This window comes from Vidua chalybeata, chromosome 2, assembly GCF_026979565.1.
Source record: "Vidua chalybeata isolate OUT-0048 chromosome 2, bVidCha1 merged haplotype, whole genome shotgun sequence".
NCBI lineage: Eukaryota > Metazoa > Chordata > Aves > Passeriformes > Viduidae > Vidua > Vidua chalybeata.
The window spans coordinates 3,880,464-3,907,581 of record NC_071531.1 but is presented as its reverse complement, the minus strand read 5'-3'; the positions used below and the strand labels follow the sequence as shown (position 1 = coordinate 3,907,581).

The 27,118-nt window shown below is 39.6% G+C and overlaps 1 protein-coding gene across 1 annotated transcript in view; it reads left to right on the top strand.

Moving 5' to 3' along the window:
• DSCAM (DS cell adhesion molecule) overlaps positions 1–27,118 on the top strand; it is a 446,344-nt gene that overhangs the window by 307,879 nt on the left and 111,347 nt on the right. Inside the window, exon 12 of the mRNA XM_053936664.1 lies at positions 24,915–25,111. Within this exon, the coding sequence (XP_053792639.1) occupies positions 24,915–25,111 (197 nt within the window). The remainder of the gene's footprint in view (positions 1–24,914; positions 25,112–27,118) is intronic.

Sequence of the window (27,118 nt, the reverse complement as noted above, 5' to 3'; positions counted from 1 at the left end):
ATAGAATCACAGAATATCCTGAGCTGGAAGGGACCCACAAGGATCATCCAGTCCAACCTCTGGCCCTGCACAGGACAGCCCAAGAGTCACACCCTGTGCCTGAGAACGTTGTCCAAATGCTTCTTGAGATTCTTGGCAGGCTTGGGGCCATGACCACTGCCCTGGGGAGCCTGTTCAGTGCCCCAGCACCCTGTGGGAGAAGAACCTTTCCCTGATCTCCAGCCTGAACCTCCCCTGGCTCAGCTTCAGGCCTTTTCCTCGAGTTTTGTCACTGTTCACAATTTTTCTGCCCAGGGCAGAAGTTGTGCCTCCTGTGCAGGGGAATTGCTGGGCTCAGCTCCCTGCACACAGGGACAGCCAGGGACACACTGGGACAGCCAGGGACACACAGGGACACACAGGGACACACAGGAACAGCCAGGGCTGAGGCCCCTCTCACTGGGGCTCCTCTCCAGGCTGAGCAGCCCCAGCTCCCTCAGCCTTTCCTGGGCACGGAGATGCTCCAGGCCCTTGCTCAGCTCCAGGAGCTCCTGTCCCTGTTGTGCTGAAGAGAACACAGTAATTGCATTTGGACATTTATCCCAGAAATTCTTGTCAGAACACACGACTCTTATAAAATAAAAATTCTTCAAATATATTTATTTCTGATGTTTTCTTAAAATTACAAAGTGTTTCTAAATCTCAAAGTCAGCTGCACAAAATAGGTGCTAATACAAATAGTGTTAGGACAGTGTTCTCCTAAGTTATTTCTTTTATTCTTTCAATTCTTGTGATACAGGAGTAAAGACTAATTACTAACCATGCCCACAATCGAGTGTTGATGTTTACTGTTTACCTGAATCAAATGGGTTTCAAATGCAGCATGGATATAGGTTTAAAGTCTTGATTTTCCTTGAATATTTACCTTTATTTAATGCTTAGATCTGTACATTTACCTGGATTTTCATGCTATGAAACCTACTAATTTTTCTGAGTAATATTTTAAAATACAAATGCTGCTGTGAATACATTACTTTCATTTGTGAGGTGGGAGTTGTTTGCAGTGTGTTTGATGGGTTTAATATTGGCTTCTGGGGGAGGAAATGAATGCAGGATATATTGCAGCTTATTTTTATATTTGCAGTGTCATCAAAAGCTGGGTCTATGTCTTGCTAACAAAGATTAAATAAACTTAAACCAAGAGAGCATTGTAAAGCAATTGTGGGATGTAAATTAAATTAGTGGGTATGTGCAGTACACGTGACTATTTCCACTTCAGAAAAGGTAGCTCTTACAGCACTGTCCTTTTCCTTTTCCTTTTCCTTTTCCTTTTCCTTTTCCTTTTCCTTTTCCTTTTCCTTTTCCTTTTCCTTTTCCTTTTCCTTTTCCTTTTCCTTTTCCTTTTCCTTTTTCCCTTTTCCTTTTTCCCTTTTCCTTTTTCCCTTTTCCTTTTCCTTTTCCTTTTCCTTTTCCTTTTCCTTTTCCTTTCCTTTCCCTTTTCCTTTCCCTTTTCCTTTTTCCCTTTTCCTTTTCCTTTTCCTTTTCCTTTTCCTTTTCCTTTTCCCCTTTTCCTTTTCCTTTTCCTTTTCCTTTTCCTTTTCCTTTTCCTTTTCCTTTTCCCTCATCTCTTTTTGTCTGTGCCAGTCTTGCCAGCTTTAAGGTGCATCTCATTTAGAAAGTAACCCTGTTCCAGCAGGACAAAACCTCAGAGCTCCCCATTATAATTTTATATGAGTTTAGGATTTGCAGTATGCTGTCTGAACAGCCAAAATAGAGTCTTAAATTATATTTCTTCATATATATTTCTTCAATTATATTTCTTCATATATATCAGCTTCTTCTGCACTTAGAATTACTTAGCCACTGTCTTTTTCAGTAAAAACCTTACATTTCAAAAGGTTATTCACTCTTTTTTAAAATTACTGAATGCTGTCATAGGACCTGCATCATAATTCTTTATAGTTTTTCATTTTTTAATTTCTTTATTAATATTTTGTATCCTTCTCTTTGACTTGAGGAAAGAAAACCTAAACTGAGTTATAACAAAAATAGTAAAAATTATTTCACAATATCTGAAGAAATGTGGAGGACATAAACTACATTTGAGTATCAAGGGACACAGATGCCAAGTCAGTTACATTTTTCTGTATAATTCTCCTGCAGCAAAAGAAAACTGTAAAAAAAGGTAGTTTATATGCAAATATTTTATGCTTAGGATAAGAGTTCATTTCTTTAAAAAAATGGTATCACATGTAACTATCAGCCAAATATGATCTTTTACAACACCATCAGTGCAACTTTAAGGTTTTTTTTAAAGAAAGCAATTTTGCCTTCAAACGTAAAGAGTCTTTTTTTTTTTTTTTTTGTAGTACTTTCTTTTCATCTTAAAAATAGTTTTCCAAAAATTGTGTGGTGGTTTTTTTCATATTCCTCTGGGAAAATCTTACATTGGTGCCCAGTGTGAGAACAGTGCATAGAGTCTGTGATAATCAACATAAACAAGAATTAAATTTCTATCTGGGGCGGCTCACAAAAGGAATAGAAATGCAAGGTGGGAAGAAGAGCTGCCTGCAAGCTGAAGATGCTGCACTCAGGGCAATTTAAGGCAGAGCTTCCTACACCTCTTCCTGCTGTGCATGTCAGGCACAATCAGAAGAAAGGATTTGCAAATGCAGATTTTCTTTCAGCAATCTGTCTGCTTTGTGGGAAACGTTTCCTTCACCCCACGCCCCTCCCTGACCATTGGGATTCACCCAGTGCATGTGAGCTCCCACCCTACTGCACATTCAAATATTTGTAGGGTATGAGATGCTTGAACAAATCTGAATATGCTGCTTTTATAAAAAAAAAAATAAAAATTAAAAGGAAGTGTCCACTTATGGCCATAGCAATTGATTTCTGCATGGCCTCACAGTATATATAACTAAAGAAACAAAGAGCAAAGAACATGGCTCCATTTTTAGATAAATCTTATTAGAATCCTGCAGGGCTGAGGAATGAATCGATTTGGTCTGTCAAACCAGGAGATAATGAAAGAATGAGCTCTCACTGTTGGCCTAATTACTTATGATTAATCTAACCCCATCAATTTTTTTTTAACTGTCTCCATTAGGCCAAAGAATAATTATTCTTACATCCAATTTTTGTTTTCTTTTCCAATCCTGAGTTGGAATATTTGATCATGTAGGAACTGTGTTGTCCAGGCAGTTACGTATCTTTGTGACAATAATTTTAGATTCTCTGTCATCAATTATTTGGTGTTTAGCTTCCACCTGGACAAATTCCTGCCCTGGGAAAGCAATGTTTTGTAATTTTATAGATGTAGGTGAGCACAGCACCAAATTCAGAAAGGAGAAATGATCTTTCAGGGAGGGAATAAATTTTATAGCTTCAAGCACTATTCTTGACTTCTGAAAGAGGTTTTTTCCTTTAAAATTCCCTTTTACAAGGTGATGTGTTCTCAGGTGATGGGAGCAACCCAGTGTGTGCAGGGATTGGCATTGACATTTAAACTCCCTGCTTTTACAAATGAAACTTCTGGTGAGATTTCCTAGACATAATTTTGCAAAAAAGTGCTGTTAGGCTGTAAAAGATCTCTTGCAGTGTTTGATCTATGGAAATTAAAGGCCTCAATTACCAATATTTCTGTGTCCACGTGCATGAATGTGTGACCACTCACAACACAGAAATACAGAATCATTGAATGGCTTGGGTTCTGTTGGTGATTTGGTGACATTTAATCCCCAAAGGTAGATTAATATAAAAAAATGCATCTTAAATATTATGCTCCTACAGCCATTTTTTTCACCAGAGCCCTGATTTATAGAAGTAGTGTGGACACAGTTGTCTTTCATGTGATCAGTGATCTGCTGAAGGATGCTTAGCAAAGAGGATGGCTATTGAGGAAATTAAATATATGTTGTTTAGATTTGGTTTAGGTTTGGGGGTTTTGTTGTTGTTGTCTTCAAATCTGGCTTAAACTTTCAAGAAAAAGTCCTCCAGCAAATGTTGTAACCCTTTGGGAATGAATGGTAAAGCAGCGATGTCAATGGCCTGGCTTTCAGTCAGCACTGCAAGTTCTCTCTGTTCTGTTTCCCCATCCTGAACTTTTCTCATATTAGTTAAAATAAACTCTAAAATCACATCATCAGCGACCTAACAGGAACATATTTCTACTAATAGACTTGCCATATTGATAGATATCAATCCTGTTCTCTTGCTTCCATTTCTTTCCTTGCAAAGGGCAAAGGATTCAAAGGATCTAATGTCATTTCTGAAAGTGAGATGGTATAAATTTGTGATCACAAAATCAGAAAGATACAGAAAACAGAGCTATTGCATAAGTCCATTTTCTTGCAAATCATCAGAGCAGTAGAAGGAGCATCTGTTAGATGATTCTTTTTCCTGGCTTTTAATTACTAGCCATTGATTTGGGTAATTGCCCACAGGTACACACACAATAGTGCAGCAAGATCTTATTTCTGCAGTCTTATCTCAAAACTGGCTTTTAAAATAAGTGCCTGTTACTGTGAGTGCTCTGCAAGAAAGCAGCACTCTGCTGTATTTTTGTCTTACTTTGCAATGCAACCTAAATGTTGCATTTACAACTGGAAGGAGCTGGCTCCGTGCCATGCACTTACAGCCATAAACCCACACTCTGAGCAAGGCAAATCTCCTGCTATCAGATTTTTAAGTGGTGACTTGCCGAGCTGAAATAAGGGAGAACAGACTTTCCATAAGTGGTTGCATATTGTTGTGGAAAATCCAATTACCACTTGCTAAATGCCCAGGTCTGAGATTTAAATAAGAGCTAAATGAAGTGCCTGGCTTTTAAGGAAAATGGGAATGCACCTAAACAGTGAGGAAAACCTTTGCAGGAGAGCACAGAAATCCCTGGGTGCCCTCAGGAGTTTTTGCTGATCCCCTGTAGCATCCATGACTGTTCCCAGTCCTGTTTCAGGGAACTCCCCAGTGGAGAGACAGCTGTGAATGAAGACTTGTGAGTTTTATTTGCATATCTGATGAAAATAATGCATTGCATAGAGGTGTTAACTCTCTCCCTTTGGGCTCTTAAACCTCTCAGTGTGGAAGACCTCCCAGAAATGCTTAAAGAGGTATTCAAAAACTGAGAAAGGAGAGAACAACCTGGCCAGAAGGAGAAGGCTGGCACAAGCACTATTTATCTTGGATAGGATGGCTTTTTCCTTGGCTGTGATCTGCTTTTACCCCCTGTTATCTGCTTATTACACCTGTCAAGGCCCAGGAGCAGAATAAATCAGTCTGTCTTCTGAATGAGGGGGCCCAAATGTACAAAGCAGTGGCTTGGCAGCTGCTGGGCTGTGCTGGGTGTCCCAGTGTCTGCTGAGCATGGGCATAAGCAGAGTCATAAACCTGACAATTAAAGAGGTTGAATTTCCTCTCATTTGCTGTGGGGTAGGCTTGTAGATCTGTGCAGTTACCATGGCCTTGCTGACACCCAGCAAGCCTTTCAGATGTTACAAATGTACTTTTTAATATAAATATACACATTGAGTCTGCTGTTTTTCCCAAGTTCCTTAGATCTTGTCCAAATTCCAGAGTTATTTCTTCCCTTGCTGATTATTGCAGCTTATTCCAATGGCATCATGTCTTGGCTATATAACTCTAAACCTCTCACATGGACACTGTTTCTGGAGCAAGAGTTGACTTTTTGCAGCATAGTTACAATTACTTCCAAAAGCAGGAGACAAGAGAACAAACATGAGCCTGAAGCAAATTTTGCTTCAGCTCTTGAGTTTGAGCGAGCTGAACCTGTGAAATGCAGGAGCTTGGAAGCACCAGGGGTTTAACCTGGGCCCATCCGGGGATATTTTAGTTCAGAATGCACAGGAGTTTGAGTGCTTTTAAGGGATCTGTCACATACTCCCAGCTTGCTGATACCAAGGCAGCTCAGCTTAGCAGTGTGTCAGCCTATCTCTCATGCAGAGTGATGTCAACTAACCCAGGGGAGCATTTCAAGGATGCTGAGATGTGAGTGACCTTGAGGAGCTGCACTCTCACACGGGCATCAACGCTTTCATACCCAGAAAAGGGGAATTTAGAATATATCAAGTGTTATCAACAATCCAACTGGTTTGAGTCAGGGGTATCTGTACCCTTTTTTGTCTCTCCCCATAAAACAAGTGGATTTTTTTCCCCAAGTACCATTGGATACCTAAACAGGCACATTTATCATTATGGAAATAATGATCTGGAGAAGAAAATTTTCCGTTTGCTTTAAATCAAATTTTATTTATCCCTTCCCTTCCCTTCCCTTCCCTTCCCTTCCCTTCCCTTCCCTTCCCTTCCCTTCCCTTCCCTTCCCTTCCCTTCCCTTCCCTTCCCTTCCCTTCCCTTCCCTTCCCTTCCCTTCCCTTCCCTTCCCTTCCCTTCCCTTCCCTTCCCTTCCCTTCCCTTCCCTTCCCTTCCCTTCCCTTCCCTTCCCTTCCCTTCCCTTCCCTTCCCTCTCTTTTCAGATGTATAATCAACAATTACAAAAAAATAATGGAATCAAAAATTAAATAATATCTGAATTGTAGACATTGATTCATCTAAGGTTCCTGTAGAACAAGATTAGGTTTTCCAGTTCTTATTTTTGCATGGAAGAAAAAGCACACTTAGTTCTGAATCAGGAGCTTTAGGAGGAATAATCATACTTTGCTTATTTTTAATATAATCACAGTATTTTTAAAATCCAGCAGTACATGTATGGAACATGCATGTATAAATACAGAAAAAACATATTTTTAAGGCAGAGGGAAGCATTTCTGTGTGTTAACTCCTTTGTTATGTCTCTTACATTGGCTGTTGCTAACATTGCTCCAATTTACTATTCTTGAAATTATTGATCTAATTTACTAGTCCTGAAATTCTGACTTTGCATTTCTTGACTTTTAAAATGTCATATATATTCTGTAGCTTACATAATGAAAATACATGTAGTTATTTTATTTACTTTAACTTAACAAACTAGTGCACACTGAAGTAAGTCCATTGATGATTATTCTGGAGGTAAAATGTGAGAAGGGCTACTAAGTACACACATGTTTAGTGTTTCAGGCCCCAGAGCAAAGTTAATGTTGCATATAAATAATTATTGCTGCATATACTCATAATCCATTCGGTGACTCTATGAAAATTACATGTATAAGGCAGTTAAAGTCTCAGAGATTGACTTTGCATAGTTCTGAAACACCTGGACAGGAGGGGTGTGCTGGGTCCTCTGGACTGCTGTCCATAAAAAAAAAAAAAAAAAAAAAAAAAAAAAAAAAAAAAAAGCAAAAAAAAAAAAAAAAACCAAACACACAAAACCAAAAAAAAAAAAAAAATACAAAACCACTTTGATGATTTTGTTTTGCAGGAAAATATCCCACCACCTCTATTCTGGAAAAGCCCAGATAGAGCTCTGTGCATCTTTGAGCCCCATTCAGAATTTAACCTTTGGGAGGAGCAGCTCAGCTCAAGGTTCCCTGGCTTCCTCCTGCCCCTTTTTTTTATCCTTCTGGAGGATCCAGCATGATCCAGCTTTCAGCAGTTGTAGCTCTTCTGCACAAAGACAATTTTCAAACATCTTCCCAGGGATGCAGTCTCATAATTTTTGTAGAAACATTGTAGGCAGCTTTCCTGAGCGCTGTATCTCTGGCAGGTTGGAAATTTCATTCACCTGCAGTTATTTCTGTGTGGCTGCTCCTGCATTCAAACATCTCCATGAAAATATTTTGCACTCCCAAATAGAACCTTCTGAAAATCCAAATAACACAAAAATATATATGTGTAATTTGTGTAGCCTTAAGGGAGAATAGTGGATTATCAGGCTTGAAAGCAAATTTTGGCTGTCTGAATATATCTTATTTTCTTGGGAAGCTCTAAGCAGGGAGAAGCAGAATTGAGTTTGTGGTGACATTATACCTAAACCATGGCAGGACTTATATCAAGACATTGAACCATCGAATATATTGGCAAAAATATGGCAGCAAAAATCTACGAGGAAGCCAGAGAGGGACAATTCATCAGGAACTGGAGTGACAGGACAAGGGGGAATTGCTTCAAACTGGAACAGGGGGAAAATAGGTTAGATTTGAGAAAGAAATTTTCTACTGTGAGGTTGGGCAGGCCCTGGCACAGGGTACCCAGAGAAGCTGTCCCATCCCTGGCAGTGCCCAAGGCCAGGTTGGACACTGGGGCTTGGAGGAGCCTGGGACAGTGGGAGGTGTCCCTGCCATGGCAGGGGTGGCACTGGGTGACCTTTAAGGTCCCTTCCAACAAAACCACTCTGTAATTCTGTGGTTCTTACATAAAAAAGCTTCCCATGTGTGAGCTGCCCTTGTGACAGCCTGCTTTCCATGCAGACAAGGATGTAAGGAGAGTGTTTTCTGTCTTGGGGCTGCAGGAGCAGGAGGGGACAGCCAGAGCTGCAGCGGGTTTGCTCTCCACGTCTCCAGCTTCATTATTTCACCGTGCACACTGATGAACTGTAATTGTTTCCTGGCTCCTCTTGGTAGGAGATTGGGTGACAAAGGGGTTTGGAGCACTGCTAGGTTCCTGTTTCCCTCACTGATCTCTATTAGAACAATCATTATGATAATGATTCTAATCCAAGCTTCTGTAATATAACTGAGAAATAAATGCTTCTTGGTTAATATGCCTCAATTAACGGGTCACCCAGCGTAGCTGCAGCAGGTTGCAAGTAAGTAGCTTTCAGGATCTGAGCCCAAATGATTATAGGTTTTCTTTCCCTTTTTAGATGAAATGGATTCATAAGCCTTACTCAAATGAATCGCTCTTGTAGTCATTAATTATAGTATACACATGTTAATGACATCATTATCAGGAGATAACATAATGTCCCAAGGACCACGTGCTACAGTTGTTTCCTGTGCAAACAATTGTGCTTGATAACACAGCCTGTCACAAAATGTCAAAAGAAACCACATGGTGCCTCGAAATTATTGTGAAATTATCATGTGTCACAGCTATGTGTATCATAAAAAATACCATCACGACAGATTTTGTCATTAGCTTTTGGGTGAGGGATACTGAAGAGAACAAATAATTAAGATCTTGAACATCTCAAGTGCAGCACATAATGCAGCACTGAACAGTTTAAAGCACATCCTGTGACTGAATTAAAGTGCATTAGTCATGAATTCAGGATATGCACAGTAATAGGCAATATTAAGCACCTTGGGAGATTTTTATTTTCTCTTATTTATTAAAAATAGACAGAAAGTAATCAGTCCTTTAAATATCCTACAGTTTAGTTCTCTTTTAGCACCTCCCTTTTAGCTTGTATCAGGACTGGGTATTAAGACTGTAAGAGACTAACCAGTGTAACTCTTATTTTAGCAAATTAAATCCTGCTTAAGTGAAAATCAGAGCCAAAGTTGCTCAAGATGTCTGTGGGAACAGAATATCAATCATGGGGCCTCATTTGAGCAATCTCATTTTCATCCTTTCCATGATGCAGCAAAAATTTCAAGCCCCTGGCCAGCCTGTGGGTTTGCTGCTGACAGAATAGCAGAGCTATTCACTAACAAGGACTGAACTCTCCCTTTTTGCCATCCATGGATTTTGGCAGTGTTACCACACTCTGCACTTTTCCTCCTGAACGCTGCGATTTTCCTCCTGAACTCAAGTGGAGATTTATTGGGCTCTATATTTTGGGTTTTCCTGTTTTTCTTTCACCACCAAACTGAAAAACAAGATTATTCTCCTGCTGGAAGGAAGCTGTGCAAAATCATTGCCCAGAGCCACGGGGTTCTGCAGGCACAGAAAGGTGGGACAGTTCTCCCCAGGACAGCAAGGGCTGCTTCTTACAGAGGTGCCAGAAGTTTTCCTCCTCCAGGGCTGCCTCCTCTGCAGGGTTATGTGGGACCTGCTGGCAAACAGCTCCCTCAAAAACCCATCAATACCCTCACCTCCAGAGCTGAGCTTTTTGTAACACAAAAGACTCTGTTTTCAGATGCTCTGATGATAACAGGAATACTGCTTTAGTCACGCAGTAATTAGTAATTTAGTAATTAGCCATCAGCAGCAAGGCAGACAAAGGGAGATACCCAAAATTTCTCCTCCATTGAGAGTCTACCCCTGTGCCCTGCTCAGGTGAGAGCCCACCTGCAGAGCTGCCCCAGCCCTGGCCCAGCACAGGGAGGAGCTGGAGCTGCTGCAGAGAGCCCAGAGGAGGCTCCAGGATGAGCAGAGGGCTGGAGCAGCTCTGCTGGGAGGAAAGGCTGGCACAGCTGGCATTGTTCACCTGCACAGGAGAAGCTTTGGGCTGAGCTCAGGGTGGCCTTGCAGGGCCTGGAGGAGCCCCAGGAAAGCTGGAGAGGGACAATTTCCAGGGGATGCAGGGACAGGACCCAGGGAATGGCTCCCACTGCCAGAGGGCAGGGTTAGATTAGACCTTAGGTAGAAATTCTTCCCTGTGAGGATGGTGAAACACTGGAATAGGTTGCCCAAAGATTTTGTGTCTGCCCCTGGATCCCTGGCACTGCCCAAGGCCAGGTTTGGACAGGGCTTGGAGCAACCTGGGACAGTGGGAGGTGTCCCTGCCATGGCAGGGGGTGGGAATGAGATGATCTTTAAGGTCCCTTCCAGCCCAAATCATTCCATAATTCAGTGATAATTTCAAAATCTGTTGCTCTGAGGCTGATATTCCTTTACATGAAAGGTACATGTGAGCCAATCAGCCTTCCTGCAGCAAGCCCAAGAGAGATGGCATGCAAGTATTTTAGAAAATTTAAAGGTGAAAGTCTCTAAAGTAACATCTTAGTTTACATTCTTGGACTTTGTGCTTCTAAGTGATCCCAAAGGAGCAAGAGAAAACCATCTCAGAGGCTGCTTTAGAATTATATCTTTCCTTACCAGTAATAATGCCATGGGAATTCTTGACAGATGACCTGGTTTTACACTTCCTGAGAGGATTCAATAAGATTAAGATAAGGATTCAGATTCCTCTCCTTTTCCACCTGGAGTTCCAAACCTTCCAGCGCTCCTACACAACTCATTATTCAGGTTTACAGAGTCGCAGTTACCAGCTCGCTCAGCCCTGGTACACACAATAAATTACCAGTGACCCTTTTTTCACCTCTTTGCCTCAAATTTCCATTCCTGCAAAGAACACCATCTAATTAAACACCACAACAGGGGCCTTCTCAGGCAGGAGGGGGGGATGCTTCGTGACATTACCGGAATTTATTCTGGCAAATTCTGAGGCAAGGAACAGCCTGGAGACAGGGGTGGAAGAGACCAGTGAGATTTATGAGAGACTGGCAGAGCTGGCAATAGAAATTGGAAGAGTTACTGGAGCTGCCAGCAACTTTGCAATCTTCAGGATGGAAAATCAAAGGACTATTATTTGTTAGCAGCAGTATTAAAAAAATGTATTTAACTGACAGAGGGCTGAGAAGGCTTTTCCTTTCTTCAGTGCTGCAGATTTGGTTGCATATATATATATATATTTTTTTTTTTTTTTTTTTCCTACTTCAGCTTCTTAATGAGCTGTTTTTTTTAAGATCAATTCTGGGCACTCTGTTGATGCTGCTCATACAGAGGAACTGAGTCAAGGACACAGCATAAATATAGGAGCATTTCAGGAATCACACACTTTAAGATGATTCCAAGGTATCCTTGGAAAACCTTTGTGAAGTATGAGTTTAAATCTATGAAATAACCTCAAAAGACAGCAGACATATCCCATATATTATCTGAGGAATAATTTACTCTGTAGACAATTAGGGCATTTTTTAGGAAGGCTTTAGTTGCACTCAGGGGTGTTCAGCAATTCTGCAACGCCACTTGAACACTTAAAAATAAGTGAAGGAAAACAACATCTGTCAAAGAAGGTGAGAGGTAACAGTCTAGAAATCCTTAATTTTGCCACAGAAAAAGTATAAAATGAGAGTATCCAAAGTGACATTCAGCAAGGACTAGCCAAATGACTTATTTTCTTTTCATTTACTATTTTCTAATCCAGGACATGATCAAAAATAAGGCAAAAATAGAAGTAGCATCATTCACCAACTTCATAACCCTGAGCACCACGTAGTCTGCTAAAGAAGAACTTATCTTGTGGGGAAACAATGTTTGTGTAATTAAACAAGGCATTATCAAACATGATCACAACAGTCTCACTGGAGACTGCTTGGATGTCTCATTTTGAATGCTTGAATTTGCCATTTAAATTTTCTTTTTATAAAAAAATCCAATAAATTAATCCAGAGGAGATATCTTTTATATATATATATACACACACACATATATATACATACATATATATATACACACACATATATATATATATTTAAATTTTTACATATTTTATAAGGCAACGAGTAGATTAAAGGTTTGATTGGAGGTCTTTTCCAACCAAAATGATTGTGATGCGGTAGAGTCTCAGCAGTTACTTCTGAAAATAGACTTTTGTAATTCAAGTTGCAGAATTCCATGCTAAAGGAAGACGGAACAAACTTTTTTAGACAATTGTTGCATCTGGAAACTTGGACAAAGCAGCCTGGTTGAACAGCCCCCCATTTTTCTTTCCTAGAATTGACAGGACAAAACCTGATGTGCACAGCACGACCTGAAGTTGCTCAATGTTACCAATGACCCATTTATTGGAGGGAAAAGAAGGAAAAATAAATAAATTGGGCTGGAGAAACAATCTGCTTCAATCACCCTTTTCTTCGCACGAGTGGTTGAAATACTGGGAGTCCACTGGTTTTGCCCCAGTGATGCCTTGTGAAGGCTGCCCTAAGGCAGAGGCTGGGCAGAGCTAAAGAACAAAGCAGGGATTTATGAAAAGGATCTCCTCCATGGATCCACCTTGGGCAGCACCAGAGCCCAGCCAGGGCTGCAGCCAAGAGGAACCAAAATGGTCCCAAAATGCACGAGCGCTCCCGGGGGCTCTCACTGGGATCAGCTCTGCTCCATTTGCACCTTGCAGTTCATTGTCCCATTCCAGCTTTAGCCCAGGCACTCCCATCCTGCTTGTTTTTCTCTCTCCAGCCCACGCTGTTTGTGCTCCTGGGCCTGAGCTTTGGATCATTTGTCCTTGGTGCCCAGCTGGAGCAGGAATTGTTTTGTCTCCCTGCTCTGTGCACAGAGCTCACCATCCCATAATGTGAAGCCCAGACCCACACACTAAAGCAGCACAGAATGTGAAACATAGAAAAGCCAAAACCTGAGGCATCAACAGTTTGGAGTTGTAATTGCAGCTGCTTTGACAGTGGCAGCATCTTCCTTTTTGGAACATTCATATCCAGTTATTAGTTTGGCATCCTGCTGATGCTGTTATTACTTCAATTTCTCATACCAGTAAGGAAAGTTTAAAAGCCACATCATTTTCCAGCATTTTCCACTGTGAATTCCCAGTGAAACACTGTGGGACAAAACTGTAGCACTTCAACAACGATGGATTTTTCATGCTAAATTCCAAAGAACAGACAGATTTTCCTTCCGTTAAAAGAGAGCAGAAATGCAGGAGCTTCTCAAGATTAAATCTTGGGATGATTTTTTTCCAAGGTCTTAGGTAATATGATACATTTTTAATTACAGCTACAGAAAAGTGGTTGCTTAGAGCAGTTATTTGCAGAGGAGGAGCAGCGTGGGTCTACAACACAAGACCATCCTGCCCATCACTCCAGCAGTGTCTTCTCAGCAAAAAACAGAATAATTCATCCATGGGGAAATACATTAAATAAGAAGCTGACTAGAAGATAACTAGCAATTAGTGACAACTTTGCTGGATTAAGAATAAGGAAATGTCTACCTTTGATTCAACAGCACCATAAGCTTTTGTTTTATATTCCATGTGTCAAAACTATCCCTTCAGTTCCTCACAGAATTAAAAATTTGGGAATGTATTCCCAGATGACCACCAGGAAATCCATGTCCGTTAGAGTGCTTTTAACTTGAATGAATTTGGGTGATTTTGCCAGTATTATTGGGCTGAAAAAAAGACTCAGTTTTGAGAATTCTCATGAATTTGCGTAGCTTTTTCTTTTTTCCTTTCCTGCCAGAATTTTAATTTTGAAGATGTTGTGAGGACGTTCGCCTGATTTTTAAATGCTGAGCTAATAAAGCCTTCTGAGAAATGCCTTTTTTCAAAGAGACCACATTCTTATAAAAAGTTTTAGGTCAAAGAAATTAGCTATTCTCTAAAGAAAAAATAACTTACAGTCCAAAGCCTCAACAGAAATGGTTCTAAAAACCTTTCTACCAACTTACAAGAACCTCTAAAGTGTATCATAGAAGAAGCAATAAAACTTAAAATCTCCGTGGGGATGTGACTAATGAGGCTGTTATACAGTGTATAAACTCACACTATACCTTTGTGATTATTCTTTTTATAATGAAATACAATTTAAAACACTCAAAAAACAAAACCCAGAATGACCAAATCAGCCCTTAAACCTCCTGTATTTCCTAAGGCCAAATTACGATAATTTAATAATTTAGGTACAAAGCTTAGATCTAAGCACAGCTTTTGTGTTTCTGTGTTTCAAGGATCTGATTAACAAAGAAACACTTGACAACCTGATTTAAAAAAAAAAAATCAAAGAAGCATTTTGATATTGCCCTTGTAACCAGCTGCTTCATTTATCACACTCAGCATCTGTCATCTACAATATGTCAAACCCTGCTTGGAAACACGACTTTCTTCTTCCTTTTCTGGTGGTTACATTATCAGCAGTGCCATTTTGGCCTCTGCTTTTGGGCACGTGGAAGAGGTAATGGGAGTTTCTATTCCCTTGAAATACAATTTAAAGGGGGAAAAAAATTATAAACCAAGTCCTTTGAACTCCTTGGAACGTGGGAAGGAAAGTGACCCCCAGCCCTGTGCCACACTCTGTCCAGGTGATGGATGGCTATAATTTACTCCTGCCTCAAATACAAGTATTTATGGTGCCTCCCCTTGGCTGAGGGGTAAAAATGGTCTCCAGAGAAACAGAAACATTTCTTTTTAAGAACATATTGAAAAGAGGGATGTGTGGGGCAGCTGAAAGTCAAGGGAAGAAGATGATCAGGGTTGCTTTGTTCTTTTTTTTTTTTTTTTTTTCCAGGTAATAAAATAATTCACCTTGTTTGCCTTTGTGGAAAATATTTACTGGTTTTTCCCTTTTTTTTACTCACTCACACACATATGCATGTGCAGGCACAAAAATACTTTGACCTAAGTTATAGGGGTGATAAATCTCTAGGGCCCCTGTACAGCAAAGTACTGTCAACATCAGCACTGTAAAATTTAGCTTTAAAACTTCTTTTCAGCTGTTCTCTGGCTCACAGCTGGATGAGCCCATTGGCAACTCTGAATGAGCCAAAATAACTATAATCCAGGTCCAAATTAGGGTCCTCTTCCTCTGGCCTCAGACGTTTGGGCACTTGGAGCCAAATTATCAGCCTCTGCTTTTGTCTGGAAGTGTTAACTATTCAGTGAAACAGTCCCAAAATACTCAGCACATAAGGCCTAGAATTCAGATTTCATAAAACACTGCAAAGACACGATAACAAGGAATGTAAAAAATCACAACAAATTCCTGAGGAAGGTTCCTCATTTAAGATTTCATAAAAGTGAGAAAAGTTTCCCTTTCTGATTATATTTTGCTATAAGAGCTGCTTCTAATTCATGGGTGATTGTATCTCAAAAAGTATTACATTTAATATCTTCATAAATATTGTGCTTCTCTAAGCCCTCTTTGTTTCTCTTTGCTAGTAATTCCCTCTTTCCATGGGACAGGTATTAAAAAATTGTTAATTAAAACTTTATTTATTTATTTATTTATTTATTTATTATTAATTTAATTGATTGTTAACATTTTTTGTCAATTTGTTAATCAGCTTTTCCTAGGCTGTACAGCCTTCAAGATGGTTCCCAACTCTTCTGGAAATTTTCTGCTTTTATTGAAATTCCCTTTCCCTCTAGAAACTCGTGGCATGCTGAGCAGTAAAAGTAGAAACTAGACCATATAAAGGAAAAGATAAAATAGATAAAGAATTAAGGTTTTGGTTTTGCAGAAACAAGCCAACCAAGGTGGTCAGACCATTCCCAAACTATTCTAAGATGGTCTCTCTAAAAAGGTGCAGAATTTTTACTGGATAAACCAGATAAAACTAAAATAAATATCTTCAGAGCTTTTTATTAGGATCTTATTCTCCCTCATTGAATCTCCTTTCCTGTCTTTCCTGGGACTGTAGCATTTATTAACATTCTGAATCTCCTTAGTTAAGAGAATGTGGAGTTTGAGATCAAACCTTTAGCACTTGATTTCCCTGGACTTCTGAAGGTTGGTTGCAAAAGTCTGATCAGCTCACCCTGAGATCCTTTTATCATCAATAAGAACGTGTTTGTTGTCTTTAAGACAAGACCAATGGCCATCTGGAAGGCCTTTGTTTTGGTCCCCTCAATGTCCACTACAGAAACAAGCCTTAATTTTTAGCCACCTGAAGACCAGTTGTGTTGGATCACTGATGGGTTTCATGAGCATGCTTGACCCCTGTGCCCAGGGAAATGCTTTTGAATATTCATCCAATGCAACAACACCTCTTTGTCAGTGTTCATGTGCAGAAAATATATATATTTATATTGGTTGTGCTAATAAACTCATATAGAGAGTGGCTGCTAAATATAGAGGGAGTTGTGTCTTGCTGATTTAAATACATTAGAGTCTGCTCCTGCCATCACAGCATCAGATGATATTGGTCCATTGGCAACTATGTAGGAAATAAAATTATAATTCCCTCTGAACAGCTAGAGGAGACTGGCTCTACCACAGCCCTCTTTCTTATACACACCAGCAGAAAGCATTTCATGGCTTTTTAGCTCAGAACTGAGCTGTTATAGACCCAGGTCACCATGCTTAAAAGTATATTTACTTGCATGAGTGAGCAGTGAATGAAAACCATTAATGTCCCGGCATGCCCTGCTCCCCAGTACTCATTTTTGTTGGAGCCAGAGTTTCTCCGTGTGTTTCTGCTTCATTTAAACCTGTCAATATCCCAATTAGTGTTTGCTTCTCTTCCCCAGGGAGGGACATTTACACATGTCACTTCACTGCTTCCAAAATCTAAAAGACTTATGGGAGCTGCTGGGTCATAAAATAAAGCCTGATTAAAGCTTGTGCTTTCCAGTGACTTTGTCTTTTTTTTTTTTTCATTTAAATTTGTAAAATGTTTAGGTGATCTTAATGAAAGGACACAAATAGGGAGTTTAAAGCATAAAAGCTTGCTAAAGAAAAAAACCTCAAAAAAAAAAACCCACTCTCCCATGGGATTCCACAGTTTCTGTTTTTAACTAATTTGCATTCAGTAAGTCACCAAAAATTAGAGCCTTGTGCTTTACAATTATGATAGCAGTAACCCTCTCATTTCACATTAAAACTTGATGCCATCTTGATGGCAGACTGAATTCAATTTAAGATCAAAGCATTGGAGAAGTTATCTAAAATTATGTGTTGCTAGTTTTAACTATTTAACATTCCTGCTCTTTCCAGCCTGGCTTTTATAGCAGGCTGATTAAAGATCATAATTGATTTGGAATGGAAAGTGGCCCAAGGAATTTGTAATTAATGGAGACATGTTTCTGGTGCTAATTTTTAGGCTTCCCAACAATGACAATGATGGTAAAACTAATATTGTCCATAAATTTCTTCCATGGGAAGATGATCTTTGTGTCTTCATAAATCACAATTACAGACATGGTAATATAATGGTTTTTTGATGACTAATTTTTGTTTTGACAATTAGCCAAGCTTTGATGAGACTGATTTCCCAGTGCCTCATGTGAGTTCCCACAGTTTGTAACTAATTTCCACAGGCTTTCACTACACTGACTGCAGGGGACAAAGCTGTCAGCTTATCATCCCCCATTCCCTTCCCACTGGTTACTGGGAAGTGCAGTTGGACAAAATGGGAATTGAAGCTGCATAGCAATGCAAGAGGAAGTCACATTCATTTCAGAACCATGTCAAAGTCAAAGGAAAGCCCAAGAAATAGCAGCAGCTGTGCATCATCTGAAGCCATCAGTCTACACTGTACAAACACAGAACTAATTCAAGAAAAGAGCTCAGGAAGAGGAAAGAATTGCCTTTATGATTTGAGAGAAAAGCCCTTTTTTATTTTATTAAAGCGTCTTTTGGTTAAAATTCATAGTTGTCATGCAAAATAAATCAACTTCTCTTCCTCTAATGTGACCTGAAACCACTTCTGAGTGAATGAGATACGAACCCCAAATGTTCACAGCCTTTGCCCTGACACATTCAATCAGATCAGGAGGCACTGGTGGAGCTGCCAAGGACTCAAGACATCGTTGTCATTTTATTCCAGCTCAGCATCAAACAAGGCCCGTTAGAGCTTGTTGGAACAATATTTATAATCAAAGTAACTTCCTTTATACCATTTACACCAGGGGAATAGCTGGCTGAAATGGTATTTTAGGATGTACAGGACCCATATTCATTTCCACTCAGTATTTATTTATTTTAAATATATTTATTTAAAATTTAAATATATTTATTTAAAATATATTTATTTTTAAATGATCAAAAAAGAAATGAATTTTTATACAGCAGTGCTGGTTTTTATACTTTTCTCTCCGAAAATTATTTTGATAATAGAATCTAATGAATCTCTTGCCTTTTGTCCAGCAATTCATTCATACAAAAATGTATTAAAAAGCTACTGGTCTTACTTTTAGGGCAGGTTAGGGGTAGAAGGTAATTTGCTTTGTTCAGTTTTATATTAAAGATATTTTCAGGAATATATTTATTAATAAATTTTTCGAATTTATTTCCTATACACTACAGATTCCTGAAACTAAAGCTGAGTGAATAATTCAGTCTGTCATATGAATTCACCAAATCTTTACTTCTCTCCTCAAATTTCTCAGGTTTACATGTTTGAAATTATTTTTTCTAATCTGAAACATCAATGGCAATTAATTTCAAAACATTGGCTTTTTAAATTTGAAATTCATGCCACATTAATACTGGCACAATTCACCCAGAATGGTTTATATCTATTGTTGCATTGCTTGGACAGCAAATTCTTTACTGATTCCAAGCAATAAAATATTCTATTCTAAACTCACCTTCATGAAATGATTAAATAATTGAAATCGAATTTTTTACATATTTAACCTAACAGAACATGTCTCTGAGGAGGTTTTCACAACAAACAAACACAAGTAGGTCCAAAATGTAAAGTTAATTTTAAAAATTAGTGAATATTGGTAGAAAGATGTCATTAATTATATTCCCATTATTATTACCTATAAGAGCTTGTATACATAAAAATGGGAATTTTTTTTTGTGTGTTTACATATTTCTTTGACCCTCTGAGACATGGAATTTGTTTCCTAATCTTGGACATCTCTGGAGGATGAGGATTAAGAGCATGATTTTCTCCTGCTAAACAGGCTTGACTTTTACCAAGGAGCTATGAATTTAAATTGAAGTGTTTGGGAAATCCTATTGATTTTAAATTCTCTTTTTTTCACCATGTGAATTCCAGAGAGATGTTATTTAAGTAAACCCAAATGTCTCTTATCAGAAAGGGAAAACTGAAGTTAGAAATTTTAGCAAAGCTAACTCCTGAAAGTCTGCTAAATTTGAAAATAAATTAACAAATATATATATCAAGAAATAGAAGTGTGACAGCTAGGCTCCCTTAAATATAAGTAATGCATTTGCATGGAATTTCACTGCCTGAGCAAAAGGGGATGGAGAAAAAGGGAATTTTTGAGGTAGGAAAATCCTATTTTTCATGGACAGAAGAGTGTTCTCACTGTGACTGACCAGAATGAAAGGACAGTTGAATTTGGCTTAAATGTTAAGCTCAAATTTCAATTCATTTTTCCGACATTTTCTCAATGTTTGCAAGATGAACCTCTCACGGTTACAGATATTTCTCCAAACTGGCCAGGTCCAGCATAATCCAGTTGTATTAAAAATGTGGAGAACCCCAACGGGGAAGAAATGCTGATGTCTGGCTCCAGATCAGGAGGCTGAAGGACAGCTTTATTAAAACTATACTGTATTACATTAATATACTATTTAAAGAGAGACTATCCCATTCTACACACTTACTTCTTACTTACCTCTCTAACTCACTCAAACTCGTGACTCTGCTGAGAGCCCGAGCCACAGCTGGATCTATTGATCACTGAGCCCAAACAACCTTCACCAGAATCCAACCCAGCAATCACTGCAGGTGAACAATCTCCACACCACATTCCACATGGGGAAAGCAAAGGAGCAGAGATAAAGATTGTTTTCTCTTCTCTCTGTGCTTCTCCTGAGGGACAGAATTATGTCTCTCTGTCCAGAGAATGTGAATATTACATCCAGTGATGGAGCCAAAATATGAGAACACTCTGCCAGGGCAGAGGTCTTCAGACCAGCAAAATCCCAGAATGGTTTTGGGTTAGAAAGGACCATAATTCTTAAAAATACTGAGAACTTTAGTCAGTCTTACAATCATTTTTGAATGATACATGGGTATTTAGTGTTTAATAAACTGAAAGACAGGGAGATTTCTAATTTGCTTTTTCCAATGTGGTTATTCCCATCTATGAGCTGAAAGAGAGAAAAAATACCTCCCTACCTCCCTCCACCCCAGCTCTCTACATAATTTTTAAAACTGATGTGAATATTTGTTTTCTATTAATTCGTAGAGATTTATTCTAAAAGGAATCAAAAGTTTCTGATATCCTTGACAAGCTTTACTCAACTTCCTACAGTCTTGTTAATATGGATAATGAGATTGGTCTTTATCAAAGTAATTAAATATTTTCATTTTAATTTGTACTCAGTTCCTGATGAAACACTCAGCAATAGCAGAGAAAAAATAAGTCAGATTAAGTAATTTTTACCGAATCTTAAGAAAGTCCCAGATTCAGTTTTCTTCAAGAGTAGAACAAAAAGTTCTTGTTTTGTCTGAGCTACTCTCACAATTCTTAAGGATAACCCTGATTACTGAATTTTGCACTTTGATTTTAATGAAGTAGGTAATACTATAAAGCAATCATTATATCAACAAGAAATATAATTACTAATTAATATCATTGTACAATCTAATATTTTGGCATGCATTAGTATTGCAATAATATTTAGTGCTATAATAAATAATGGTTTAATATAATAATTTAAAATAATAAAAATAGTACAAATAATAAAAAATTGAATAAAAAATTAAAATATTTTAAAATTATGTTTTGCTGGTTTGCTATGAAGAAAGAGAAAAACAATGGGTTCACCTGTGAAAAGCAGCAAATAGATCATCTTTCCAAAAGAAAGCCCAACTCTAGATAGAGAAAACTCCTGGATTAATGCTGCTGGCAGAGATATGAATACTTTGAAAATGGAAATTGCCATGATTTATAAATTGTAGCTTCTACTTTGTCCAGTTTTGACCAATAGATCTCTAACTGTGCCCAGCACCCCACAGCTTCAGACAAAGACATGGAGAAACCCAGAGCTGCATTAATTTGTTCTGTGGTGAAACTACTCCAAAACTGTGGAACATGGGAATACCCACTCCTTGAACCTGCACAGCAACATGCCCTTCCCTCCCAAAATTCTCTTATATAAATGTATAAATATAAATATAATTATATAACACACATTTTAAGAGATAAAAGGCACAGCCACACTTAATATATGGCATCTGAATAATCTTGATACATTTCTAAATGCCTTCACTTATTTTTAAGACATCCTAAGAGACTATCTCATGCATATGTAGTGCAGATTTAGCTTGCTTATTTACAGTTTTCTAGATTATTTTGTCAGTAAAGAACCAGCATATTTATCTCAGTTATTTGCATCAGTAATTTGATTAAAGATAGTTGGAGGATGAAGAAATATGTTGCCTAAAATATCCTTGGGAATGTGGCTTTGTTACCAGAAATCTTTTGACATAGACGAAGATAAAAAGAAGAGCTTATGGTTTAGGATCATTGGAGATAAATTGTGAAGAGGAAAAAATCAGCTTTGGAGGAAGGGGAAATATTTAGCTTTGAGGCATTGCTATGGCAATAAGGAATCCACGTGGAAGATTATGTGAGGAGAAGGGAAGGATAAGCAGGGATAAAGCTGTATCTGAGGAATAAAGTCATCTTTCTTTACATGTTTTTATGCTGCTCTTATTAAGAAAGTTTGTTGCGGGGGGAAAACGAGCTTTGCAAGGTAGCCTCTGGTTTTTAAAAGCAGGCTAGGGAGTCATGGGGATTGGTTTGGCACTGTCACCCAGCACAGGACCTGAAAGTGAGGCAGGAGTGTCTGGGACAGGCTCCTGGATGGCTGTGGGATTTCAATACAAGTCCAGAAGTCACATTTTCTGTGTGCTCCTGCTCGTCGAGTGGGAGGAGGATGGACCTGCCAGGGCAGGGTTCACCTGCACAGGAGCTCTGGTACCTCGTGGGGAGGTAAAAATCCCTCACCCCTCATCTCCTGTGTGGGCTCAGAACATTTTCACCATCACCAGGGAAACTCCAAGGAGGAGATATTGAACGGAAGGAAGACTGCAGCTGTAGGGAAAACCCTTTAGGTGGCTTGGGGGGTTGGCTGATTTAATTAGGGACAGGAAATGAGGCTGGAGGAGGAAAATATAAAAAGTATAGGGATTAGGGGACATGTGAGAACCCGAGGAGGCCAAAGCAGGAAGAAAGAAGGACAGGTGAAGGGGACTGAAGCCTGTTGTGATGAAGGGAGAGAGATGTGCAGAGGAAGGGACATGTGGGAGGCTGGGGACATTGTGGAAGGAAGAAAGGAGGTGGCACAAGTTAATTATGGTAATGGGGACTCCTTATCAGCCTGGCACTCTTTTGAATTGGGTCTCCTACTGAACAAAATGAATAAAAGGATGTATGGGACTATTTCAGGAAGAATTTCTTCACAGAAAGGGTTTTCAGACATTGGAAGGGGTTGCCCAGGGAGGTTGGGAGTCCCCATCCCCGGAGGTGTCCAAGGAAGGCCTGGAGGTGGCACTCAGTGCTCTGGGCTGGGGACACAGTGGGGATTGGGCACAGCTTGGCCTCCATGGTCTTGGAGATCATTTCCAATCTAAATGATTCTGTGATCTTGCATAGCCCTGGTTGTTCTGGGTTTGGAGGAACAAGCAGATGGCCACAAAAAAAACCCAACTTTCTGAAAGTAACCTCCTTGTGGGTACATGGGCACACATCAGATGAAACTGAGGCTATTTCCATTCTCTGGAATATGGAAGCAGACTCATCCTAATCTTCTATTTTGATTATGCATAATTTCTTCTCTTCAAATGCTCCTCTTGGGACAAAATTGATGAGTACCTGATACCCAAACAGTTAAATAAGATGTTCTTCATCACTACTGCAATGTGGAACCTCCTGCCTCACCCAAGACCTTTCTCAGAGTTCCTCCTGGAATTAGATCCCACTGGTAACTCAAACCCACAGCTCCACAGGCCCTGTTAATCTCCAGGTTAGTTTGGTTTGGGTCAGGAAGCCTTTGAACAGAAAGGGCTGCATCCTGACATATTGTCATCTCCAAGCATTAACAGCTCTGGCATGTGAAAAGGTCATGCCACCAAGCATTAACATTACGGGCTGGCAATTAAAGTAATTCATTTAAATGAGGGTTTTTATTCTGCTGTGTGGCAACAAACACAACCTATGCAAGGGGAAAGCCTGGGAAGGCCCCAAATCAGATCCTCTGCCAGTGTCATCTGATTAAAACAGGGACCCAGAGAAGCTGAAATGGAAGGAGCGATTTGTTCTGATAAGAAGAGGCAACCATTCATGCATAAAAACAAGGGACTGGGGCTACTGCAGGAGGCAGCCCTGGAGGGCAAGAGCTTAGGGAGGGGGTTCATTGCTGATGCCTCATGTGCTCTAGAAGAGTGGACAGATTCATTCAGAAAGAACAGCTCTGGGTGCTGTCCAGGGTTTTCCAGCTTCTCCTGGGCCTGAACTGAAAGATTTGTAGGCTTTGATTCTTTCTAGAGACAGAAATCCAGGTGCCATTCATTGCTGGACAAACCATGTGGGGAGGGAAGGACAGCAAAGGACACCAAAGAGATCATCCTGTTTCAAAGATGCCATGTTTGGAATTTGCAATTAAACATCCCAAGGATTTTTTTTCTTCCTGTTTGCAGGAAATTTTTATTCCAAAACATGAAAATACTTCAGGTTTAAGACTATTCTTGCTAAGAAGAGAGTACTTTTTTCAACATTAAAATTTAAGCCCTTTTTTAAAGAGTGGCTAATGAAGTTGACAGGTATGTCCAAACTGTTATGCAAAAACCTTCTGAGTACAATAAAAACTCAAATCTAGCTAGGTTTGTTGTCAGTTTAATTATACTTTCAGTTCAGCATAGTTCAGCTATGCACTCAACACATCCATAGTCTGTAAGCTCCTTGGTGCAGAGCCTTTCTTTTAATTTTGTGCAGCTCCTGGCTTAATTGAGCCCTCATTTTGATAGATCATTACTGTCACACACACTGGTAAAACATGCAACAGTCAGCAGGTAGAACAGCAGCTCATCAGAAGGAGGCAGACATTTTTATCAGTTCTTTATTGTCCACATATCTGAACGTTTATTAGTTAAAGTCCCTTTATGTGCTGTGAATATTGAATATTGAATTATGTTGAATATTGAATGTTGAATTAAGTTGCCCTGTGAGCAGCAAAATAAATGAAGACAGGCTTCCTTTGGATTCACACCCTCTATTGTCCACTTCCAACTCCTTTCTGCTAAGTTCCCTTTGAGGCCCATCAGTTCTCTTAACACAGGAATGAAAATAAAATACTTTTTCACATTTATTTCGATCTGGTTAAATATGGACAAGCTCGGTGAGACACAGATTGAAAAGCCAACCTTGTATCATCAGACCCTTCAGCTCACTGAGGAACAACCTTGTTTAGTTGTGTTTTGTCTGTTTCTAGTTCCAGCTATGATAACCTCCTACCCAAACACCACCCTGGCAACTCAAGGCCAAAAGAAGGAGATGAGCTGCACGGCACATGGAGAGAAACCCATCATAGTCCGCTGGGAGAAGGAAGACCGGATCATTAACCCCGAAATGTCCCGTTACCTGGTTTCCACCAAGGAAGTTGGGGATGAAGTGATTTCTACCCTGCAGGTAAGGAAACAAATTGGCCCCCAAATCATCCAGCTATGTCAAGGTGGGCTTGGTTTGGTTTTGATCCAGGTGCAGGGCCAGCCTGACAGACCGGAGCCCCAGCACTCGCTCCGTGTGGAGTGTGGAGAGCTGGCAGACAGAGGAGGGAGAGGAAACTTCTGCAATCCGTCCCTAATGGAAAATTCCCTCTTCCCACACTGCAGAGGCAGCAAGAGAGTGAGCCAGGCTCAACCCTCCATCCTTTCTGTCTCAACGTGGCTCATACCTGTCTTTCCTCAGATCAGTTTGACCAAACTGCTGATAAACTCTGGCAAATATCTGGCCCCAAGTTCTGATGTGTGTCACACTTAGCAAAATCATTAAACTAGTTTGAGAAAAAATGCTGCCTTTTTTAAAGTGCTCTTCTCCTTCCCTTTCACTTGGTGGGGCTTGTGAGATCACTTTATAAAGTCAGTATTCAAAGTGGTGTTTTATGTGTGCTTTTATGAAATCTAAAAGAATATTTCTTCTTTTTTCTCACTCCAAAATCTTCATTATCCATTTTCAGTCACATATAAAAAGTGTATTTATCAGGCCCAAGGAACCAATTCTCTATCTGTCTGGTTATTGTCTAAATTTTAGCGTAACTCTTAGGAAATATTTCTTTCTTTACCAGCCAAAAACTGTGTTGGATGATATCCAGTAAAATTCTGGATTTGCTCTCTGTGAGGGACCTCTTGTCATTGATTTCTATGAGGAAGAAAAAATTCTATATGTGACTTTATTCCTATTAGTATATTTGTGATACAAATAATATTTAGTTATAGTATTGACCCCTAGACCTCTCTGCCATCATTCTTCTTGTTGATTTTAATAACATAACCCCTGGATACACAACAATATTTCTATTTGGAAGGCTGGAGTCCTGCTCGGAGAGTTTCCTGAAGTAGTTGTGTACAGCAATGGTGTTCTACATCCATGTGTGTTACATACAAAACCTTTCACTTCTGAGAGATGAAACAACCCAAAAAAGCAGACAACGGCAGATAAAGGCTGTCTCTGAAGCTTTGATCTCAGTGCTTTTGCATGATGATGTAATCTTTAGTTGTGTACTCAGCTTTTATTTTTTCTGCAGGACCCCTGCCTCAGTGAGACAGGACTTGGATTTTCTCTGGGGCTGAATTAGGGTTGAGTAATGTACGGCACTGTGTGGTGCAAAGCTGATCTTTGAGACCAAACTTTTCACAGGTGGCCAATAATTGTGTGTTCTTTGTTTTCTGGGCACTCGCCTTGAGCCCTTGGGGTCTGATTTGCAGAAGTACTAAGCCCTCCTGGCTGCAGCTGAACTCAGTGGAAGCTGTTATGAACACATGAAAGGCTATTTATTGCTCAGGATGCTGAGGGAGGGGAAGGAAGGCCCTACGTGTCTCAAATTGGGCTCTGGAAATTTTTGTTTCCCTGTCTCCAAGCTCAGCCACACGTGCAAGTGAACACAGCTTGACACGTTGCCACATCTCAGATGATAACTCTCCAATTTCCTTGCAGCAAGTGGGAAATTAATTCATTTATCTTAACCAGTGGTGACTGGGAGTTGTGCTCACATCACCTGGGTTTTGCTGAGGAATAAAGAGCACGTGGAGTTTCCATGGCTCAGCTAATATGTGGCAACTTGTCAAGCAGCCACAAACGTTATCATACATCTGCTTCCTTAATTCCCTACATGAAATGGTGGCAATGCTCTTCATGGTGTCAGGGCTGATGAAAATAAATTCACTCGTGTTTCTGCAATGGGTGAATTCAGAGGAAAATGCTGTGAGAAAATGAATGTCTGTATTCAGGGCACAGTTTGAACAGTGAGCAGTAAATAAATTGTGGAGCAGCACACTGAACAATGAGAAGGAAATGGTATTTCAAATATCTGCTCATTTAAAAAAAATTCTTTCTTTCTTGTACCTTGAATGAAGCAGTGGTCCTGTAGAAAAATATCATTATGATCATGTTTGTAAATATTATATATAATTTTCCTTG